The sequence below is a fragment of the Fragaria vesca genome, linkage group LG4, assembly GCF_000184155.1.
Source record: "Fragaria vesca subsp. vesca linkage group LG4, FraVesHawaii_1.0, whole genome shotgun sequence".
NCBI classification, from domain to species: domain Eukaryota; kingdom Viridiplantae; phylum Streptophyta; class Magnoliopsida; order Rosales; family Rosaceae; genus Fragaria; species Fragaria vesca.
The window spans coordinates 10,738,247-10,759,745 of NC_020494.1; the positions used below are offsets into that span (position 1 = coordinate 10,738,247).

The 21,499-nt window shown below is 36.5% G+C and overlaps 1 protein-coding gene and 1 non-coding gene across 2 annotated transcripts; both read left to right on the forward strand.

Moving 5' to 3' along the window:
- The first annotated feature begins 6,064 nt into the window (after window positions 1-6,064).
- LOC101301478 lies at window positions 6,065-7,037 on the forward strand. Its single transcript, XR_184476.1, has 3 exons — window positions 6,065-6,628; window positions 6,706-6,804; window positions 6,912-7,037. It is a non-coding gene; the product is annotated as an uncharacterized LOC101301478 (transcript).
- A 3,797-nt stretch (window positions 7,038-10,834) lies between these two features.
- On the forward strand, window positions 10,835-20,558 carry LOC101301668 (protein ALWAYS EARLY 3-like). Its single transcript, XM_004296768.1, has 20 exons — window positions 10,835-10,969; window positions 11,814-11,937; window positions 12,554-12,652; window positions 12,744-12,806; window positions 13,396-13,473; window positions 14,013-14,199; window positions 14,749-15,011; window positions 15,104-15,407; window positions 15,602-15,679; window positions 15,832-15,986; window positions 16,080-16,142; window positions 16,571-16,843; window positions 16,961-17,139; window positions 17,243-17,525; window positions 17,974-18,213; window positions 18,571-18,633; window positions 18,770-18,916; window positions 19,037-19,243; window positions 19,556-19,819; window positions 20,201-20,558. Exons 2-20 carry the CDS (start codon window positions 11,833-11,835, stop codon window positions 20,363-20,365), a joined length of 3,216 nt encoding a protein of 1,071 aa, XP_004296816.1. The 5' UTR covers window positions 10,835-10,969; window positions 11,814-11,832; the 3' UTR covers window positions 20,366-20,558.
- The last annotated feature ends 941 nt before the right edge of the window (window positions 20,559-21,499 follow it).

Here is a 21,499-nt window from a genome sequence, read left to right on the forward strand (position 1 = left end):
AATATTACAAACGAGACTATCTTGGGAGTCTTGTGTGATCTGTATAAAAAATTTATGTTTTCTGTGGCTTATTCTCATCTCTCTATGAGATGATTGACTAAGAGAGACGATGATGATGAAGCAAAAAACGACCATGAGAAACGCAGAGAAAGTGAATACACAAACAAAAGGAATTTTAGTTAAACCCTACATTAAAAATGATATTTTCGGTATTGTAAATAGGTGAACAAATTAAACTTAAAATTAAAAATAATTATGTAGGGTGAAAAGAGAATGTTAGGTGAACAAAGTACTTTATAGGGGGTAATAGCCGCATCCTATGTCTAAATTCCAATGAAACAAGTCTTTTTTTTTTTTTTGAACCAGGACGTAAAGTTATTTTATTGATCAAAACAACTGTAGGAGTACAAAATAAACATAACACACCCTCATGGGCAACATAAATGTCACACCTCGGATTTTGGGCTAGATTTTTTTTTTCTTTCCTGAAAACCCGGGGAGTGAGCTAAAATAAAAATAAGCTAAATGATAGAAAATAAAACATGCATCGTAAAGAAGTCGACTTTTCATTTCAAAATCAAGATATGTACAACTCAAAAGTTCTAAGGAAACTCTCTTCCTTATGATGATTACATATTGGGAACTCTAAATAACTTTAATTACTTCAATCACTAATTATTGTTGTTCTCTTATTTCATAACCTGCAAGACTGTAAAGGGGTGAGCTCAACCTGTGACTCAGTAGGGAGTTAATCCTCTCCAAACAAAAGATAACCATACAATGATTACATGATATGCATAAATGGATGTTCTACTCCAGTTAATCCACATAGAAGAATAAACTGAGCTTACATGTCCCATACCATGTATTTTACCAAGAATATGACTCAGCATACTCAACTATATGAATAACTTCACCAAAATCAATTCTTAACCCTCTTTTGCTAGTCATCTTGTCCATTCCCTTTTCTCCAGTCCCGAATTACCCTAATCATTCCTATACTAATTGCGCAATAACCACGGGCATACATAGGACATGGTTCCTGCTGAGGTTTGGACTCAACTATGCAAAAGATCAATTTCATATCACCTTCACCACCCTTATATATCCTTCAAATGACTTTAATGAATGATGCACCGATTGATAACATATACTTCAAACATGTAATTCCATCAAATACGTAATCATTCCAAAACAAACACATCAACAAACATATAAGCACACAATACAAATGAGTAGAGGTTCCCCAAATCCCCTTACCTTGATTCCAAGCTATTGCCAATGTACATGTCCCTGAGTTCTACCAATTTCTTACAACACCAATTTCTCTTCTCTTCTCTCTCTCTCTCTATCAGTGAACTCAAGGAAACCATATGGAAAACTCTGAAAACTAACCTCTATTTATAGGGTCTGGAAAGAGGGAGGAACGTGGAGTCCAAGAAAGACTAAAGGAAGTCAAATTGAGCACTTCAACCCAATTCTTATCCATCTGGAAACTTAGTCTCCAAGAATTTTGACATCTCCTGCATAATGAAGTCAGCTACTAGGCGTTTCAAGGACAGTTTATGGGTTTCATGGTGATAAGGTTTCGGATTAGGAAACATCTGGTCGGAAGGAAGAAGAAGGCGGTGAAGAAGAAGAAGCAGAAGGCGGAGGAGGAGAAAGACAAAGCTTCGAGTTTGAAGTCGATGTATTCTATCAGTCGTTCTGCGACAAGTTTTCTAAAAGATGTTTTAAGTTTGGGCTCGGGTATGGGTTAAGAGGTATTTGATCAAAGGTTTGAATATGGGCATAAAACTCTTCCAAACCAATTAAACTAAAACATAACAAGAAGAAAAGATAAACTAAATAACAAGAATTTCAGAATAATACTATTATATACACACACACATATACATATACCTATACAATTAGATACATGTATATAGATATATGTAATATATATAAACAAATTTATAAAATAGGTATATATATATATATATATCTTAAAATTCCGGGTTGTCACAATAAAATTGGGGCTATGCAAAACAACCTATATATATGACATAAGTCATCTTAATATTGTAACTCTAGAATAGACACCATAATCAATAAATTGTGACTATCATAATCATCTGACTAATTTGAATCTCATACTAAACCAAAAAGTCCTCCCACGAGGGAGAACCATATGGATTCAAGCTTAAAAACCTAAAAAACTAGATTGAAAAACTGCAAATGGACTATAGACCCAATCCATCAAGCCCAACCCCTAATCTAGCACCATGAAAGCACACAAAGAGATCATGCCCACCAACCACTAGCCACGAACCCTTCCAAAGCCGTTTGAAAGTTTATCGTCACCGCTAACTAAATCAACACGATGGACAAAGCCGCAGGAAAAGTCACAACCTTTAACACCGCTGAGAACCACAACATGTCGCCACTACTAGTTGTTTATCGTCAATAAGTTTATCGTTAGTTGTTGCCAGCTAATTGTCCATTTATATCACTCAGCTGTCAAATTCTTTTGGAAGATAAGGGCATCTCCAAACCTTGTTACGCATCTCATAATCAAATTCAAAATTTGACTCACCCAAACCTATTACTATTCATATATATGAGTTTCGCCTCTCCAAGCCTTCTTGTCAAATCCAAACTCAAATCCTTACTATTCATTTAGATATATATTCTTGGTGCTTGGCATACTCATTTTCAAAACACAACCGATGGAACATGAACATCAATATCAAGGCTTAGTTGTAGGTATATACAACCGTAATTTGTACTAATCAGTTGTTGCCAATAAACTGCAACTCAAAGCTTATTATGATCATATGTTACTTCCTCTTAAAAGATGAGAACTTGGGATGCTGAAATTTGTCGGATCAATGTTCTAGCAGACTGTTGTAACTTTTGTAATAGGTGATGAATTAAATTTCTAATAGTGCTATGTCTTTTTTTTCTGTCAAAATATTGCTACGTCTTCATTCGAACATAGTGAGGCTCAACTCTCATTCAAATAAGTGATTCTCATTGCTTATCTCTCACACGAATCTAATTCATTTAAAAGTACAAATTACGGTTGTAAGAGAAAAACAACAAGATAATTATCGATAATTCTAAAAAGTAGAAACATTTACCGCAATGAAAATTGAAACAAATAAAATATAGCATATATCAAGTCACACACGTGTACAAATTTAAAATATACATGGCAAAAATCTAAATTCTCCAAGGCCGAAAGTTCTACAATGTTTATAAATTCAAATTTGAAAACTTTATTGGTCGAGAACCTTCCTCTGCAAAGACAAATGAGCTGCAATCTGTGATTTGGAGTCCGACAGTGAACCTAATGACAACATTGACACCAAAAACCAGCCCCGGACGCCGAAAACCGCTAGACGAGAACAATAGTGACCAACAAAGGCTGCCGTTCTTAGGGTTTAGTTCCTCGCTCTTGCTTAATACACAATTTTGTTCCTTTATGATGCCAATTCGTCACTAAAAACTAATGTTTTGTCCTTGAGTATTTTGCGAGAAATTGTTTTTTTTTGTCTTCAATTCATCAGAGAATACTAGTCAAGGAAATTTCAAGGATGAAAATACAATTTGATCGCAAATTTATTTTTTGTGATAATATTTATTTTTTTCACTGTTATTCTTCAACAATAATAAAAAAATGAAGTTAAAGAAGCAATTGAAAGCTCCTCTTCTTTTACAGAACTCGTCATAGCCAAAGCATTGAAAATAATTTTATTTTATTTTATTTTTATCATAGTATTGGCAGCCCGAAAAAGGGGGTTAACCCCAGCCCCGCGCCTCATAGCCAATGAGAAACCGACTTGTCATAAGCGTCGTTTCAATAACACATGCCATCAACTTGAAACATTAAGGCTTTTAGTGTTTAAGTTCAAGTTGAAAAGAACTTAACTTGAGGCTTTGAGAGAATAAGGTGCGATCTCATAACCATTTATTCTATCAGATTCACACTTATATCATTCATCAGTTATAAAGAAAAAATCAAGAAGGAACCGCTAGTCTTGTCCTTGGACTCCTCCTCTAGTAGGTTGGTTGAAGGCCAACTTAGATGGTGCTTTTGATTTGGGCTCATGCCGAGGTGGGTTGAGAGTCATTCTTTGTAATTCGGATGCTTAGGTAGTTGGTGGTTGTTGTTTTCAGGATGAGGCTGAGGTTGGCAGGGTTGCTTGTGAGCTGGCAATTGGATTTAGTTTGGCTCCAATTATGATGGAATCAGACTTATTGAATATGGTGAATGGTACGAAATTGGTAGCAATTGATGACTCTGGTTTCAATATGAAGGTAAAGGACATTAAACATAGTCTCTCTAGTCTTCCTTCTTCTTTTTTTAGTCATGTGTACCGTGAATCCAATGCAGCAGCGCATAAGCTTGCTAATTTGGCCCTCACTTCTGGTCTTTATATTCATTGGGTAGGTAGTGTACATGCTATGTTACAAGGCACATGTGCCTCCTTCTGTAATCTTTGATTTTGTTCAATGAAATCTAACGTCATTTATAAAAAAACAAAAAAAAAAACAAAGGTTTGTAAAACACCAACTCAAAGTAAATATATAACAACCCAAAAAATTGCGGCGGATCTCTCCAAAGTGGTAGACTAGTAAAATTACCGACTGCAAACCCGAAAACAAATGTGAAATGAAACCTTTCCTTTACCAAGATAAAATAGTAGTGTCATGCAACCACGTGCCTCCCAATCTTATTCCTCGACCACATGCTCGTAACCTATACACTATTGTAGGAATTAACTTTTGTCCTCTCATGCCTAATAGGGCCGACCCTACCATGTTAGGTTTGAAAATAATATACTTGAAAATATTTACTACATATATTGTGCACATTTTTCAAAAACATTTCAAAATTAGCAACCACCATAATTTATCTTTCTTTCATAAAATACATGCAGTATGCTGTTAAGAGGTAAGAGATACTCACTTGCAAGAATTACTTTTTTTTTTCATTTTTTTTTTCATGTGACTGGTATCTTGGTTTGATTTACTCCGTGAACCAAGTACTAACTAACTCTTATGGCCAAATATGTCAATAATACTTTCGTTTCAAACTACGGATAGCAAGAGCGTTCATTCACTGACATTACAATACACGACTCATGTGCAACTCACAACAGATGGACACATATGCCCATCCGAAGGTATATGGTTTTGACACTGTAGGAAACTGTGTCTTATCACTCTCATGTCACTCTCTATCACATCATATCATAACATTTCATATCTCTAATATCACACAATCCCTAACCTCGGGTTTCATTCGATACTAATAATCAATATTGAATGCATAAAAATCTTAGAGACATCGGTCGTGGCATCCACAATTCTTTTTTTGTTGCAATAAACATACTATTTACAAATTATAAGTATACACACACATAAAAAAACCCACTAACTATAGAGACGGCTCACCCTACCTGGATATAGAGTGCTTGTCAATGGTTTAGCTTGTCTCTAAATTTGGTCACTTAATCCAAGTCCTTATGCACGTTAGGGAGTAAATTGACAGTTAATAAAAGTGAAGGGTAAATCAGCTAAATCGTAAAAGTGAGGGGTGAATCGGCTAAATCAAAACCCCAAAGGAATATTCGTCATTTTTTTACGGAGCATGTAGGTAGGAAACCGACAATGATTACGTTCGAAATAAGTAATATTTGTGTTTTTGTATAAATTGAGTTGAACTCGATATCCCTAGAGGTTGGTTGTAACACCCGGAATATTTGACCTGCTTAATCTGAGGTCGTTCGGTAAATAGTTTGTCGACCTCGATAGTATTAAAATATGTTTGAGAAGATTTCAGAAATTTTTACTAAATCAAGTTCATGATTTAATAGTTGGATAATAAAGTACGTGGTACGAAGAGTTTGTGAGAATTTTCATTGAATTTTTAAAAATTTCTAGCTATTTATATGAAATAAAAAAAAATTGTAACGGTACAATTTGGGTCGTAGAATTTATCATTGTTTGATCTGGGCACCAAAATTAAAAGGCGGTGGAGCTTCTTTTTACAAGGAGAATTGGTCAAATTCGTCAAGACCACCTCTTCTCTCCTCTCTCTCTTCTCTCAACTCTTCCCAAAAACATAGAGAGACCAAACCACCGACAGTGAGTTTCTCCGGCCATTTCTCTGCCATCAGATTTCTTCTCAACTGTGCAACTATCTCTTTCTCTTCCTCTCCTTGCCTACATCGCACCTGCAGTGGTTGCTCACTCAATCATCAATTGAGGTACTCGAATAGAGGCCGAGAAGCTCGGTGTGCACGGCCGGGTTTTGTGAGATTTCCGGTGACTTTGACAACTGATTCATCTGCATGTGGTATGAAAATTCACCCTCTTGTCGTGCTCTACGTTCTAGTATAATTAGTTTTTGGTTTCGATTTAGTTTTGATCAAGTTTGTGTGTCGGGTGTTTCCGAGCTTGGTCGAAATTCATTTTGCATGGCGACCGTTCTGGGAATCCTTGGTTCATCTTCAACATCTTGGAAAACGAGCTGGCTGTAGGACGAGTATGATATCATGGCTTGAGAAAGAGGGGGCCAAAACTAGCAAGTTGAAAACAAGAGCAGCAACCACGGTTTAATCTTGAACTTGATTTCAAGGTGAGCTTGGCATTTGAAATCTATGTATCCTGAGTTTTACTATGTTGGGTTGGTAATTGATGGTTGTGGTGAAACAGAATCAGTGAATTGAGGTAGGAGTGAGAAGAAGCTAATGATTTTAGCTTACTGTGTTAATCGTCGACGGAGCTAGTTTCCTGGCATTCGTTTGATATAAGGTGAGTTGCGATTGCTTTGAAATTATGAGAAGAAAATTATAGTGTTTGAAGATTTGATGATCATTTTGATCACATTGTGAGCTGTGTTGCAATACATGTTGAGACAGTGAAGTCTAAACTGGCAAATGATATGGAAGCCAAGGTTAAGGTGGCATCGGTTCATTGTGGCAGAGGGATTGAGCAAGTCATGTGTTTATGATTATCCAATGTTAACAAGGTACTTGCTGAATATATAGCTTGGAACTATATGATTATATTGATAAATAAGTGTTTGGTCTGTGAGTGTTGTATTGGTGATCACGATTTGGTCAAAGCTCCAAAGCTTACTAAGAGTTTCTTATTGCTTGATAAAAGAAGAGAAACTGAGTTGTAGTTTAGGGTCTGATTCTTGTTTAATTAAAAATGTGGAGTTGTTTGGATGAGAAGAATGGGAACGTGATTCTCAGTTTGTGTGAGAATGACTTTGAAACTAAACCTTGGAATTATACGTATGATTATACTGGGTATTGGTTATGGTCATGAAATTGTAATCATCCCGATCATAATGCTTGTTGTCGGATTCAAATCTTGATATCTTGGTAATATTGTCAAGGCAGATTGCTGGTGATCATATTATTGTTCTTGATCATGAGATTTGGAGTGTTGTTAAGTGATGTGGACATTATGATTTGGTTTCAGTAACATGGGTGTCCATAACAACTTAACAGAATTATTATGCGACCAAAGTGTTATGTGAAATTTATTTTGGGAATAAGCATGTGTTGAAAGTGATTTCTATTTTTATTTAAGGTTTGATGATGGGAACCAAATGCGAAATTGATTATGAAATTGGTCAAACGAGTATTGTTGTTGATTGGTCAAACACGGGTCAAAGTTGATTTCAACGACTAGAATTTAATCGTCGTGATTGTTTATGCTTATTCGAGTAGTTATTAACGATTTAATTGTCGGACATTAGGGACTCCAGTTACCCGAGGAGCGAAAGGCTCGTGGTTTTGGGAGTTTGTGAGGAAAACCTCGGATTCCAGGTAGGGGACCTGGAACTCCCTTGATTAACGATATTTGTTTTATAAAATGTTTATGCATATATGATGTTGCATGATCCGGTTATCCGATAAAAATATGGTAACCGGTGTTATGAGATATTGATGGCTTGAGAGTGAGAGGAGCATAGCGACTACCTTGGGTTCGATCCCCTAAACCTCCGAAGGGGCCTTTATGGACGGAAGAGTGTCTTACATCCCTTGTGGAGTGGCACTGCTTCTAGGCGATAGGGCGTTTATGGACACTCTCGCTACACTTACCTGTTGTACACATATATAGTGAGGTAAGTTGGGTAGTGGGTCTAAAAAGGACCGGCCATCAGGTACAGTTTTATGACACCGCATTTATTTGATCATACAAATGTTTTTGAAAGTTTGTCGTTCATTAAATATTTGGATTCAATCTTGTTTTTATACTTGGCCCTATGAAACTATTTCTTTATCTATTTTCAAGAGTTCCTTGAGCAGCGAGGACGAAAGCTCACCCCTACAACAGTTTGTGGATGCAGGTACTGTGCACTTGGACGAGATAGTGGCGAGGAGTTGGGTGTGCTTATTTATGATTGATAACTTAGTTCCTATGTTGTCCCCTTTATTTTTACATTTGAGTTTCATGTACCAAATTCTACCTTGTTGGTCTTAATCTGTTCTGCTTCGTAATTTTATTTCTTTAAGTTCATTTATTATTGGTCATTCTGTAAATCAAATTTTAGGCGAAGGGAAAAGCCCAATCCTATTATGAGTTTGCTTTATGATACTCTTATTGGGAAATTGTATTCCTTTGAGTTTATTATTTTTAATCATTCCTTGTATCAGGTTTTTGGTGAATTAAAGTACTTTGAGAAAAATTAAGTTTTACACCTCAAAATGTTTTTACGCTTCTGTTGTGTTTTTCTTAAATGTTTTCTTACATTAACTGCCTTGCGTTTCTCTTTTTGAGACTCACGGCACTGTGATGTGCCTAAACTGAGGAGGTGCAGTTTGGGGCGTTACATTGGTGATCTGAGTTTTCTCCATTGCTTTGTTTGCTTTAATTGAAAGTTGCATATTTAATTATATTAATTGTATAAATCTATGTTGTTATAGTAATAAACAAATTATTTTCCTGTTATGTAAATATTAATTGGATTATGATTTTGGGCCATTACAAATCATTGAATCAAAATCCTATTGAAAATGTAGCTTTTATGGAATATGCTTTTGGTAAATGATTACAGATTTACAATATGCATATATAGAATTTGGTATGAACTTGGTTCGAAGAACATAAACAACGCTATTGTAGTATGAAACTCACATGTGTTTCCTCCATGGCTGTGAGTGGGGAGCTAGGGATCAAGAAGACAGGGAAATCCCTGAAGAAGAGAGGCAGGCCTCGAGGAAGTAAGAACAAGAAGCAACTATTTTTTGGTGAGTCGTCGAGCTCCATGGCAGACTCTGTTATACATGAGCCTCTTTCTAATGAAGAAACCGGTGGCGAGTAGTCCCGAGCCCTTGTTGGGATAGATCCCTACTTCACTTGACTGTCGAGTATACTCCCCTTTGTGTCTGGAAAGGTACACCGAAATGGTCCTAGGCCTCGATGCATGAAGCTAGGGTACTATGGTTGAGTGAGGTAGGTTACATGCTTTCTAGGCTTCAATAAGTTCTTTTGAACATTAGTCTTTTTGAGTAGTTTGTTTTTAGTAGTTTTCTTTGGAATTGTAGACATTTTGTATGTGCATTGTATTGTATTATGGGGTTTGTCCTTGGACACTCTCATAGCTTGACCTAGTACGGTCGTATGATTATGAATCAAGGGAGCTTGACTCCATTTTCCCATAAAAAAAACTCACGTGTGTTTCGGACAATGCTATAAATAGGGACCTAATTAACTGAGCTACATGCCCACATATCATTCTTCACATTATTCTTATAGTTAGTATAGAGGTACTATCTTATGTTTTTATCTTTTCTTCAAGATTTATAGGGCATTTTATCAACGAGTTCAGATAGCATCTAGATAAATGGAGGAAGGTCACAACATTTTTGAGTTCTTAAATCACTTGAGATGTAAACACAAATACTTATACCTTCTTCTTGCTATCATGAATGAGTCAAAAGTCACATATCGAATCAATGATTTACCAAAATTTCGCCTCCACCCTATTGAGGATTTGGCCATGGATTCGGACTCCTTGTGGAATTTCCTCATCATAGTCCTGAATGTGGTGTTCCTACCCCTTGCGTATGATGTCTTGATATGGAGGTTAGGCGCTCTCTCTCTCTCTCTCTTTCATTGTTTTGATACATGATAACGATGATGTATGGTTAACTTGGATATGTATTTTTTAATGTTTGGCGCAGACGATGATTCCATTTTATGACAACAAAATGGATGGATCAATGGACATCAAATTCAGGCCTCAGTTGAATCTCTGGGCATCAGTCGCTGACAGCAAACCGCCCATTCATAGTTTAATCTTATCAACTGCTGCTTCCTTTTAACTGATGAATACTTGAGATGTTGAGATTTGTCGGATCAATGATTTACCAATGTTGTAACTTTTGTAATCTGCTATTGTTATATTTCTAATATTAGTTCTAATATAACAAGGTTCAACTCGCTTTAAAATCCACCGAATAGTCGTTGTCCATCTATTATGAAATGCTTTATTTCTCTCATACACGGATCTAATGCATGTGAAATCACAAAATAAAACTACAAATTAATATGAAGTTACCGATACACCAAAAAGCACCAAAAAGCTCGATATTATTGTTGATAAAAAAGAAATATACTAGATCACAACCAAAAACAAATTTATTTATTTACCGATCGTTCTGAACATTTACTGTGATAAAAATAACGAAACAAAAAATTAAAATTCCACGCAGTCACACACATGTACAAATTTTTAAAAACAGTACAGGGCGAAAATTCCAAAACTCTCCAAAAGCCGAAATCGTTTTACAGTGTTTTAAAGTTTCGCGGTTCTGCCCCCAATTTCTCATTCTCTTCTTCTTCCTTTTTCTCTCACCAATAATCTCTTTCAGTTCCCCACTCCTCTTGCTCGATCGCGGCCTCTCACTCTCTCTCTATGAAGCCATAGTCACCTTAATCGCGCGCCAATTCTCCAAAGGTGAATCTCCTCCTCTTCTTCTTATTCTCTATATGCTAGGGTTATCTAATTCTTCAATTCCAAGCTGATTGCGGATTGCTGCTTTGGGCTTTCGCTTCTGTTCGGGGCCTGCGAAAGCTTCGAACAGGAAAAGCGAGCCGGATTTGTGTATTGTTTACTTCGGTTTTTGATTTTCTAGTGGCGGATTTTTGATCAGCTTCGATTTTGTGCTCTTTTGCGTTGGGCTTGGTTTCGAGTTGTTTTTGTTGTTTTCGGAATTTGATTTTGTGTTGTTTCGGAGCGGCGGAGAGTTGAATTGTGAGAGATTTATTGTTTAGAAGTTGATTTTTTGGGCTTCATTATCGGCAATTAGAAGCTGATGCCCAGTTTGAGGTCGAAGATGCTTGAATTTTCATCACGAATTAATCCCTAGGTTTTACAGAAAATTGGCGGGAAAATTGAGACAAAGGAGAATGGAGTTTTGCTGATAGGCTGAGTGTAACTGTGAATTTTGTGTTCGATTTTTAGAATTAGAAGCTGCTTTCGTATTGTTTCGGCCTCGCTATAGGGAGGCAGTTTTCATACATCCTTAGATGAACCAGAAATTTGTCCTAGATATCTGAGAGGGTCTACTCTCGAAATTTCCTAGCTCATACTTACCTACACTCACCAAGTAGCCTGTACTTTCCTTCAAATTACAAAAGTTGGAAGATAGAAAAGGAGATTATAATGTAAATCCTAAATTTTTTTGGAGTATCCTGCTGAGGCAAGTGCACATTTGGTAGTAGGTATTGGGAAAACTTACTTTATGGCCGTTGGATTCTACTGTGCTGACTTGTGTACTTTTCTTCTTGTTTCATTGCAGATTACTAAGGAAGTTATTCATGGCCCCAGTAAGGAAAACAAAGGGTGTGAATAAGAGGTTTCCTTATAATAATGAGGTTGCGTCTAACAAATATGGAGATAATGCGAACAAAAATAAGCAGAAGGTGAGTACTGAAATTGTTATGAGAATGGATTATTATCTGAAATTGTTCTTGCTATTTTGTCTGCAATCATTTCTTATTGTTATGAAGATTGAACCTTGGCTACCAGTTATTAGAGTACCTGGTAACTCATTTTTGGTTTTCTTTGCTTTCCATTTTGTTCTTTCAATAATTTGGCTGTGGTACGGTCTACGTTTCAATATTCTTTAGTTATTGATGTAATGAGGCTATTATCTTTAATTTTTAAAGTTACAAGTATTTTATTGTATTGCTTCACATTTGGCCTGATTATCGTGTTGATATCTGGATAATTTCATTCCTGTGATGGTTCTATTTATTTAGCTGCATTAAAAAAATGAAGAGGAAACCTGCATTCCTTATTGTATAATTTTCAATGAAAAACAAATTTAGAATCTTGATTTCCTTTTCTCTTTGTTTTCTGAGGCAACAACATCACATTCTCATTCTAGGATTATGACATTACTATGTGAGTTGTTTGTCTGTTACACACACAGACACACATGAAAGGGCTCAAATAGTAATCCTATTGGGTGCTTTTATGATAGCTTAAAATTGCAAATGTTAACTAGTTGCTTTTCCCCTCTCCTCTTAATTGCAGAAGAGAAAGCTGTCTGATATGTTAGGGCCTCAATGGACCACTGAAGAGCTGAAGCACTTCTACGAAGGATATCGCAAGTATGGGAGAGACTGGAAGAAGGTTTGTACAAATGTTGTGATGCTCTTTACATGACTAACATGTCACTCCCTATCCCCAGAAATTTGCTAATTTAGCTGTATTTGTGTTTTAGGTTGCTTCTGTAGTACGTCACCGATCTGTGGAGAATGTAGAAGCCCTTTACACTATGAATAGGGTATGTGCGGGATACAGTAACTGTATTTTAATTATATGCATCACTTTGTGTAAATATTTTCAGTTGTCATGGTAATTACCTCTGGTATGAGGCTTTGCAGTTCTATGAACAGTGTGAGGTTTGCGTTTACTTGTCAAGTTCTGATGTTTCCGTGTTGCTAGAAGTCCCCAATTGCTTGTTTGTGTGTGGAAACTCCAATTTGGGACCAGTTTAGTTTATTGAGCTCTGCAATTCATAGACTTTCTCTTAAAATGTGATCACTTTTATAACTGTATACATGTTGCTACAAGTTTACCAATTGGTTGTAGTTTGTTATTGTATACTGACTATACTCCAGTTGGGCACCGTTTTGGTTTTTGAGCTTTTCACACTAATATGAAAATTTAAAAGAGGACTTCTATCAGCATAGCTTAAACTCATTACGTTTGTTGATTACAACTTTTACCTACTTAGTTTATTCCACCATTTCGAATGTTTCCTTTTCCCCAGTGGAAAAACATATGTCTATACTTCTTTCATGTTAAATATATTTTTCTTGATGACAATCTTGTTTCTTGCTTTTGGGGACTCATGAATATATTATTTGCAGGCCTACTTATCTCTTCCTGAGGGCACTGCTTCTGTGATTGGCTTAACAGCAATGATGAGTGACTACTACGCTATGCTGGTGAGTTTGGATTTCATCTTTCCTTTTCTGGTTTGCTGGTTGTATGTTGCCTTTGAATATAAGAAATAGTATTGGTTCACTTGTTTGAATTTAATCGTTCTGCTTCTATTCCACTGAGGGCCGGTTTTTTTAAGTGTTAATAGTGAGTACAAACTGTAAGGAAAATTGGAACTGGCATTTATATTGCTTTGATATACAGTAACATAGTTCTTTTTTAGGTAGTGAAAAACTATGTCCATTAGGTACTGAATTGTTTGCAACTTTCTAGTTACTGCTTATTCAAGGTTATCTGTAAATCTGTAACTTTTCTTTGTGGTCATTGTGTCATGCAATATAAAGTGTTGAGTTTTCTATCCTTTTATGTTGAGCATGTTATCAGGTTTATCAATTTTCAAAGGAATAGTCAGTGACATTAATGATCTCTGTTTATAGCCACTAAATAATAATAATAATAATAAAAAAGAAATCTTGATGTCAGTTGGGCTAATGTATCAGGAATGGCCCATATCGAACTCATATAAGATGATCTGGCCTTGCAGGAAAGAAGTGAGAGTGAACAAGAAAGCCTTGACGATGCAGGAACCTCTAGAAAGCCTCGAAAGCTTGCCAGAGGGAAATTACGGAATGACGCCTCAAAAGGATTGGAAGGACACATTCCAGATATTTCTCAGTCCCGTTCAATTGCATCAGATGGCTGCTTATCATTGTTGAAAAATAGGCGCACTGGTGGGTAATGATTGTAATCTTTCTGTTTATTGTATCAATTTTGTTGATTTCTTTGCAGTGAAAAATCTTGTGCAACTTTGTGAAAAAATTTAAGTCTAGCTTCATGTTTTTGTTTATTTACCCGTTGTCTTTGAAACAAGAAATTTTGTTTTTTTTGTGGTGGGGAGGGGGGGTAAGAAAATAATGTAGTCGGATAGGTAAACTTAAGTTTATTTTGAAAAGTGTAATTAATAATATCTGGAATTAGGACTATCAGTCTTTGATTACCGTAGAAGATCACTTGGAAGCACAACTAATGTTGGCATACATAAGCATAAATGTCACAGCCACTGTATTGCAATTGTATTAAGATTCAGCCTTCTCAAATCTATGGCATTTTTCGTGCACTTACAAGAGAATTACATTGTTATATCAGTAAATAATGTCAATGATTTCAAGTGTTTTATATCTTGAATTGAGATTAGACATGCTATTTGCTTCTCTTTGTTTTCTTATTTTTGTTTAGATTTATATCTTCATGTAATTGTTGCGTCTGGAATTTGTTTTCAGGAATCAGGCCTCATGCTGTTAAAAAAAGGACTCCTCGAGTCCCGGTTGCTTCTAATGATAAAGATAACAGCAAAAAGTATTTTTCACCGGCCAGGCAAGGTATAAAAACCAGTACAGATGGTAATGATGTTAACAATGCTCAGGAGATAGCATTTTCCTTGACTGAACCCTCACAGAGAGGTAGTTCTCCCCAAGTTTCCAGGACTCCCAAATTAAAAGCTAAAGGCAGTACTCCATCACCTGTTCAAAATGGCGAAAGGATGGTAATTTTATTATTTAAAAGAAATCTGCCATGCTTTTGTAAAATGTTTTCAAGATAATCAATAAATAATCCGTGATCCTTTCTTGCATTTAGTTTGCAGCAACAGATATGAAAATTGCCAGGCCCCATGGTGGGGAATTGGATGAGGTTGGTTGTGAGTTAAGCTTAGGCGGCATGCAGGCTGATTATGGCATGGAGAGATACTATTTAAAGAGGCAAAAAAGGGAAGAAAGCGAAAACAATCATTTGGAAGACGTAAAAGAAAGTAGTAGTGGAACAGAGGAAGAACAATATAATTTAAGTACTGTCAAGGGAAAACTAGGAACTAGAGTTGTGGGTGCAAAAAAGGCAAGTTCCTTCCACAAGAAGAAAACTAAAACAGCAAATGTTGGAAGAGGTATGTTTTCAATCCCTTAATATGAAGTTTATGTATCTTTTTATACAACCTCTTTCCTTTATGATGTTTATTTTTTGGTCTGAGAAAAATAATTATAGGTGTTATTGCCAACTGTTGTGGAAAAGCAATCAACCTTGATTAACCTTTTGAAGCATGTTCAGGCATTTTTCATTCCAAATCTTCTGTCAATGCAGATGAAGACTCTTCCTTTGATGCGTTACTTACTCTGGCAGATCTATCCTTGAGGATGCCTGAAGCAACTGCTGAATTGGGTAAGACATTTTGATTGGAACATGGGAGTTTATCTCAGTGTCAGTCCTATCTTTTAGGTTATGCCAATCGTAAGAGATTTTATAGATTGTCTTGAACTGCTAACCATTGTTTTTTACTTAATCATTAACTCTTGATTCTTCTGTGTGTCCAGAATCGGCTGCACCTGTGGAGGAAGAAAACTTCAACATTGCTAAGAAGTCTAAACTCAAAGGGAATTCTTCAGTAACCATGGTTGAAGATACCACTATGAAAACATCTCAGTTTAACTCTGGAATACAAAAAAGAAAACAGAAGTCGCCAGTTAAAGTAAGGACAGATTTTACTCTCGCTATAAATTGTTTCAGGTTCCTGGTCCACCTGGTTAGAGCATGAGTGATGACCATAGTTGGTATTATGTAGTTGCAGATAAATGAGAATGAAGCTCAGACTGAGTTTCCTTGGAGTGACAATCAAATGATTGAGGTAAGCAGTTCCTTTCAGCTTGACTTCCTTGAATCTAGTGTTTTGGCATATACTACAGACCAAGATAGTTTTTTTTAATTTTTAATTTTTAATTTTTAATTTTATATTTTTTACAAGTGGATCAAAGTGGATTTTACATTCTTGCCTTTTAGTTATCAATTCCTCTAAATCATATCAAACTTCCCTACTTGATTCGGTTGTTTTCAAAAAGCAAGCTACTTTTCCTGCTCCAACTTTAGACTATTGGTGTTCTACTTCTATCTGATATTTGAGTATAGATTTTTAGGTCTGGGGAAATTTTTGATGTAATTTTAAATGTCGTAAAGTAATGGTGGTCACATGTTGAATCGTTTATGTCGCTCTGTTTTAGTTCTGGCACCTATAGTTACATTTAACTTTTGGCATTTCTTCTCTGCAATTGGTTTCAGGCTACAGATGAGGTGAACTATGTGAATAAAGGTAAACGGTCTTCTCATTATAACACACACCAAAAGCATGGGAAATTGGTGAAGCCTGTAGGAAACTCATCTCCTGCTACAGATCGTGGAAGGCAAGAGAAAAATTCAGGTTTATCAACTGTAGAAGTACAATATGCAAACCAGGCCAACTTATCCTTGAGAGACAGGAGTAAACGGAAGGAGGACATACAGAAAGATGCAAAGTCTCTGCAGAGCACATCATATGACCAACCTAATAAACTGGTTCGTTCAGTTCATAAAACGGAACTGGATCTTGATGTCATACATCTGCCATCATTTAAGTTGCCAACTGAGTTTCTCAAACTTTTTGTTCATATGTGTCTGCATTTTCATGTACAGCGAAGACTTTCTAATTGCTTATCTCGTTATCAAGCACGGAGATGGTGTGCTTTTGAATGGTTTTATAGTGCAATTGATTACCCATGGTTTACTAAAAGGGAGTTTGTTGAGTACTTGAATCACGTTGGATTGGGTCATGTTCCAAGATTAACTCGTGTTGAATGGGGTGTTATAAGGAGGTATATACCCCTGATCTCTGCTTCTTTCACAGGCTGTTTCTAATGCCGTTTGGTAACCTTCATAAAGTTATTTTTATATATTTTTCTTTGTCACTTGTTGCAGTTCCCTCGGGAGACCACGGAGATTTTCTGATCAGTTTTTGAAGGAAGAAAAGGAGAAACTTCATCAGTACCGGAAGTCAGTTAGAAAGCATTATGCTGAACTTAATGCTGGTACAAGGGAAGGACTTCCAACTGACTTAGCTCGGCCTTTATCAGTTGGACAACATGTTATTGCTTTTCACCCCAGGTCTAGAGAGATCCATAACGGAACTGTACTAAGCATTGAGCATAGTACGTATCGTGTTCAGTTTGACCAGCCTGAATTAGGAGTTGCAGATATCATGGTAATTAGCTCTCAATTAGAAAATTTATGACAAGATTTACATGCTCTTTTTCTATGATTGGAGGATATATGGATTTTGGAATGTGTATGATTACTTGCTCCTTTTCCACTGACAGGATTGGTATGGCGAAGTGCATTTTCTGTTTAATTGGTTTTAGCTCCACACTTTTAGAACTAATATTTCAAAAACATATTAAAAGTTTTCGCGATGTTCAGACATTTTTGTTATTATGTATTGGAATATTGGATACATCTTATCAGAGAAATCATTGATTTCTTTTATGGTTCTAAAGTTTGGAGATATTGCATTTCTGAGAGCACGTTTGTCTCCATTTTCCATTGTTTGTTGCAGCCACACTTTTAATTTCTTTATGTTGGTAAAGGCTATAGCGGTCTATCCGTTTGATATTATTCCTTTTTGGTGAAATACTTTCATAATTTTATTGCAGGATATTGATTGCATGCCGTTAAATCCATTGGAAAACGTACCTGCTTCTTTCACAAAGCAAAACATCATTTTCAACAAATCTGAGAACTTCAAGGAGCTCAAGATTAATGAACAACACAAAGAAGGGAAGACTGAAGGGTATATGAAGGTTGTTTCTACTGGCAACCTGAACAGCCCTGCTGTTCCTTGTCATATTCCTCCGTCAACTCCTCAAACCAACAAATCATCAAAGCATATAGAGGTTAGTTGTGGGGATATCAGACTGGCATTCTTCTTGAAATTGTATTGCTAAATTTATAATGGTGTATTTTGGCATGCTTATCTGTGGTCAGCTTCCAGTATGCTTTCCTTACCTTTGCATGCTTGAGGGCTCTTTCTTTCCATTGGTCATTTGTTCTTGCTGACTACTTGACGAGTAACATTAACTGCTATTATAACCTTAAATATTGAAAGCATAAAATTGAAGAAAAAGTATGCTACTATGAAGTGAAAACTGTCATGCCTAGGGTAACTGTTTTCAATTTTTAACAAGGAAGCTAAAGTTGGGCCTGGTGAGACTGCTAAAGTTACAAATTCTTAGCCTTCAATTTCTGTGCAGATGCAAGCTAAGGAAGCTGATGTACGAGCTCTGTTTGAGTTGACCTGTGCCCTTGACAAAAAGGTGCATTGCTCGACATACATATTTTGTATCAATCTTAGATCTTGACCACTCGAAATTTAGGGGGTTTAGTAATTTTATTTATTCTATTCCTGGAAACTTCGAGAATTGAGTTGATGGATCATAATGAAACTTGTAGGATGCCGTGGTTTCTGAGTTGAGGCGCATGAATGATGACGTGTTTGAGGAAAAGTGCCGAGACGGACATGACTCTATCAAGGATTCTGAGTCTTTTAAAAAGGAATATGCTGCCGTGCTATTACAGCTGAGCGAAATCAATGATCAGGTATAAGTTTCTATGGCTTGTTTGTAGCTTCATTCCCTTTTATTATATCATGTGCTATCTATTCAGCAGTTGAGTGACTGTTTGAGATGGAGAGGAAAACTAATTGCTTTTCATATGCAGGTTTCTTCTGCTCTTCTTTGCTTGAGACAACGAAACACATATAGAGGGAGCTACCCACTTATATCGGCAAATCCCCTGTCCGGCTTTAGTGACTCCAGTGGCCATTCAAGCTCTTTGTGCCATGTCCAAGAACCGGCTACTCATGTGTATGAAATTGTTGAAAGTTCAAGAGCAAAAGCGAGGGAAATGGTTCATGTAGCTATGCAGGTATTGTAAGGCCATCAAATCAATATTAGATGTTTGGGCGCCCACTATACAATCATTGTTGTCTAAGCAAAATTTATGTTTCAATGAATGATAGTTGATGGTAAAGGGTCGTTGGAGTCTTTGAGAGCTTATTTATCTGATAGGAGTGCATGCTAGAACTTGAGTTTTGTTTTCTGTTGATTGAATCTGTTTCTGCCACACCACCAGCATACATGAACTTTGAAACAGTCAATCTTTCATATCACTCTATTGCTCTAAGCAATGAAGCATTAGTTTTTCTTTGAAAATTTATCATATTAATTACTATTTCAGGCAATCTCATCCTTGAAGAGGGAGAATAACATAGAGAGAATTCAGGAGGTTATAGACTTTGTAAGTAAACAGCTCTCAGAGGATGATGCTGGCAGGCTATCAATGGGATCTACCCCTGCCGCTCCAATTCTGGTTTCTGAGGATCAATCAACTGCTTGTACAGAAAAATCTGATCCTATGTCAAAGAGTTTATCCAACCAAAGTGAAGACCAATTCCTTTCAGACCTTATCGCAAATTGTGTGGCAGCTTTGTTCATGATTCAGGTAATAATATAATAGCATGTATTGTATTTTTTCTGGATTGCATGTTTTTTGGTGGAAAAATATCATTGCCAAACCTGGTGGTTACATAAAGCAACAGGCTTTTTTAGGAATGAATCCCCTGCCTCATTTCGTATTCCTTTTGGTATGCAAGTGCGGTTCATTTGTTTTACGCAATTACTATTGAGCCTCTGCCTCTTGAATTTCTTGATTAACGACTTGTCTCTGGTCAAATTTGTTGATGGATTTTAAAGCCGCAGAGGCTTTGAGTAGGTGCTAGTCTTGTTCTTTCCATAAGTTTCCAGTTACAAGGTTCTATGTTTCTCTTTTTAGTATCCAGATAAATGCTTATCCCTCGCTTACATTTTCATGTACAAAATGCAGACATGTACAGCACGACATTTTTCACCGGCTGATGTTGCCTGGGTATTAGATCGTGCCGTCACTAGTTTGAAGCCAATTTGCACACAGAACCTACCAGTCTACGGAGAAATCCAAAAGTGCATGGGAATCGTTAGGAGTCAGATACTGGCGCTTGTGCCTACATAGCTTCGTTCTACCTAGATACGTGTATATCAGTATATAAGTATGTATCTAAGAGATGTTGTATGTATAACCATAATCAGCTCACGAATCTAACATTTCATTATTTGTATTTATGGTAAGAGTATAAATGTTGTAGAAGAGCAGTTGGCGTGGCGAAGAGTTTATCCTTGTAGCTAGGAGAAACACGCACATGACAACTGCTGGGGAAATCTTCAAGCTTCCAAGTGCAGATTAGAGGTTTCTAATTTCTATCATTCTTCAAAGTCGACGGGGCTCGTGTAAGGCTAATTGTTCAAGCTTTGCTCAAATTCAGAACCTAGTAGTAGAATAACTTTAGCTCTCAGTTGAAGACTCAAACCCCATCCCACCAATTTTCTCTGTTCATTCAACTCGGCCTTTTGTGACAGCATCATAGTTTTCCATGTTAAATGCCCTTCTGCATTAAATCTGAAAGCGCAAGTATTTCAACTTTTGGCAAATGCAACAATGAGGAAGTATGACCTTGAATTATATCACTTCCTTTAGAGAAATGAAGACGAGTGCTAGAGTGCTCCAGTGTCTGCTGCAACTTCATATCAAATGATTGACGTGACCAATTTGGCCTAGGATATATCAAAAAAGAATCTTCAACTGAGTTCTGATAGGTTTCTCTCCAGGGCAAGCATGGTCGTAACATCAGAAATCAAATACTATTCGAATGTTTCGAAGATCATTTTCGGAGTAGTAGCAATATAATCACGAAAAATAGCTCCATACCAACGCTAGAATCACTTTTTCACGCCCATTTTAATTTATCTGAATCCACCCTAGAGGAGGATGCCCAAATAACCTTATCTTGGGTTACATTGAGCATAAAATAATTTCACAACTCGGAAATCTTGAATGAAGTTGTTCATAACGCCTTTAGCAAGCCGACCTGCTGCTTGAATATGAATTCCAATTAGATGACAAATCATGGATACATGAATTGCCCCATATATGCCTCCATCAAACCTCACCTTATTTCTTGCTTGCCAAATGAACTATATGGTAAAACAAAGAATCCAGTATTCCTTTAAGCGGGCGCTACGATCCTCAAAACCAAACCCCAAAACTATTAATGAGTTAATTAAGAAGAGCACCCGGTTCAGAATGTAA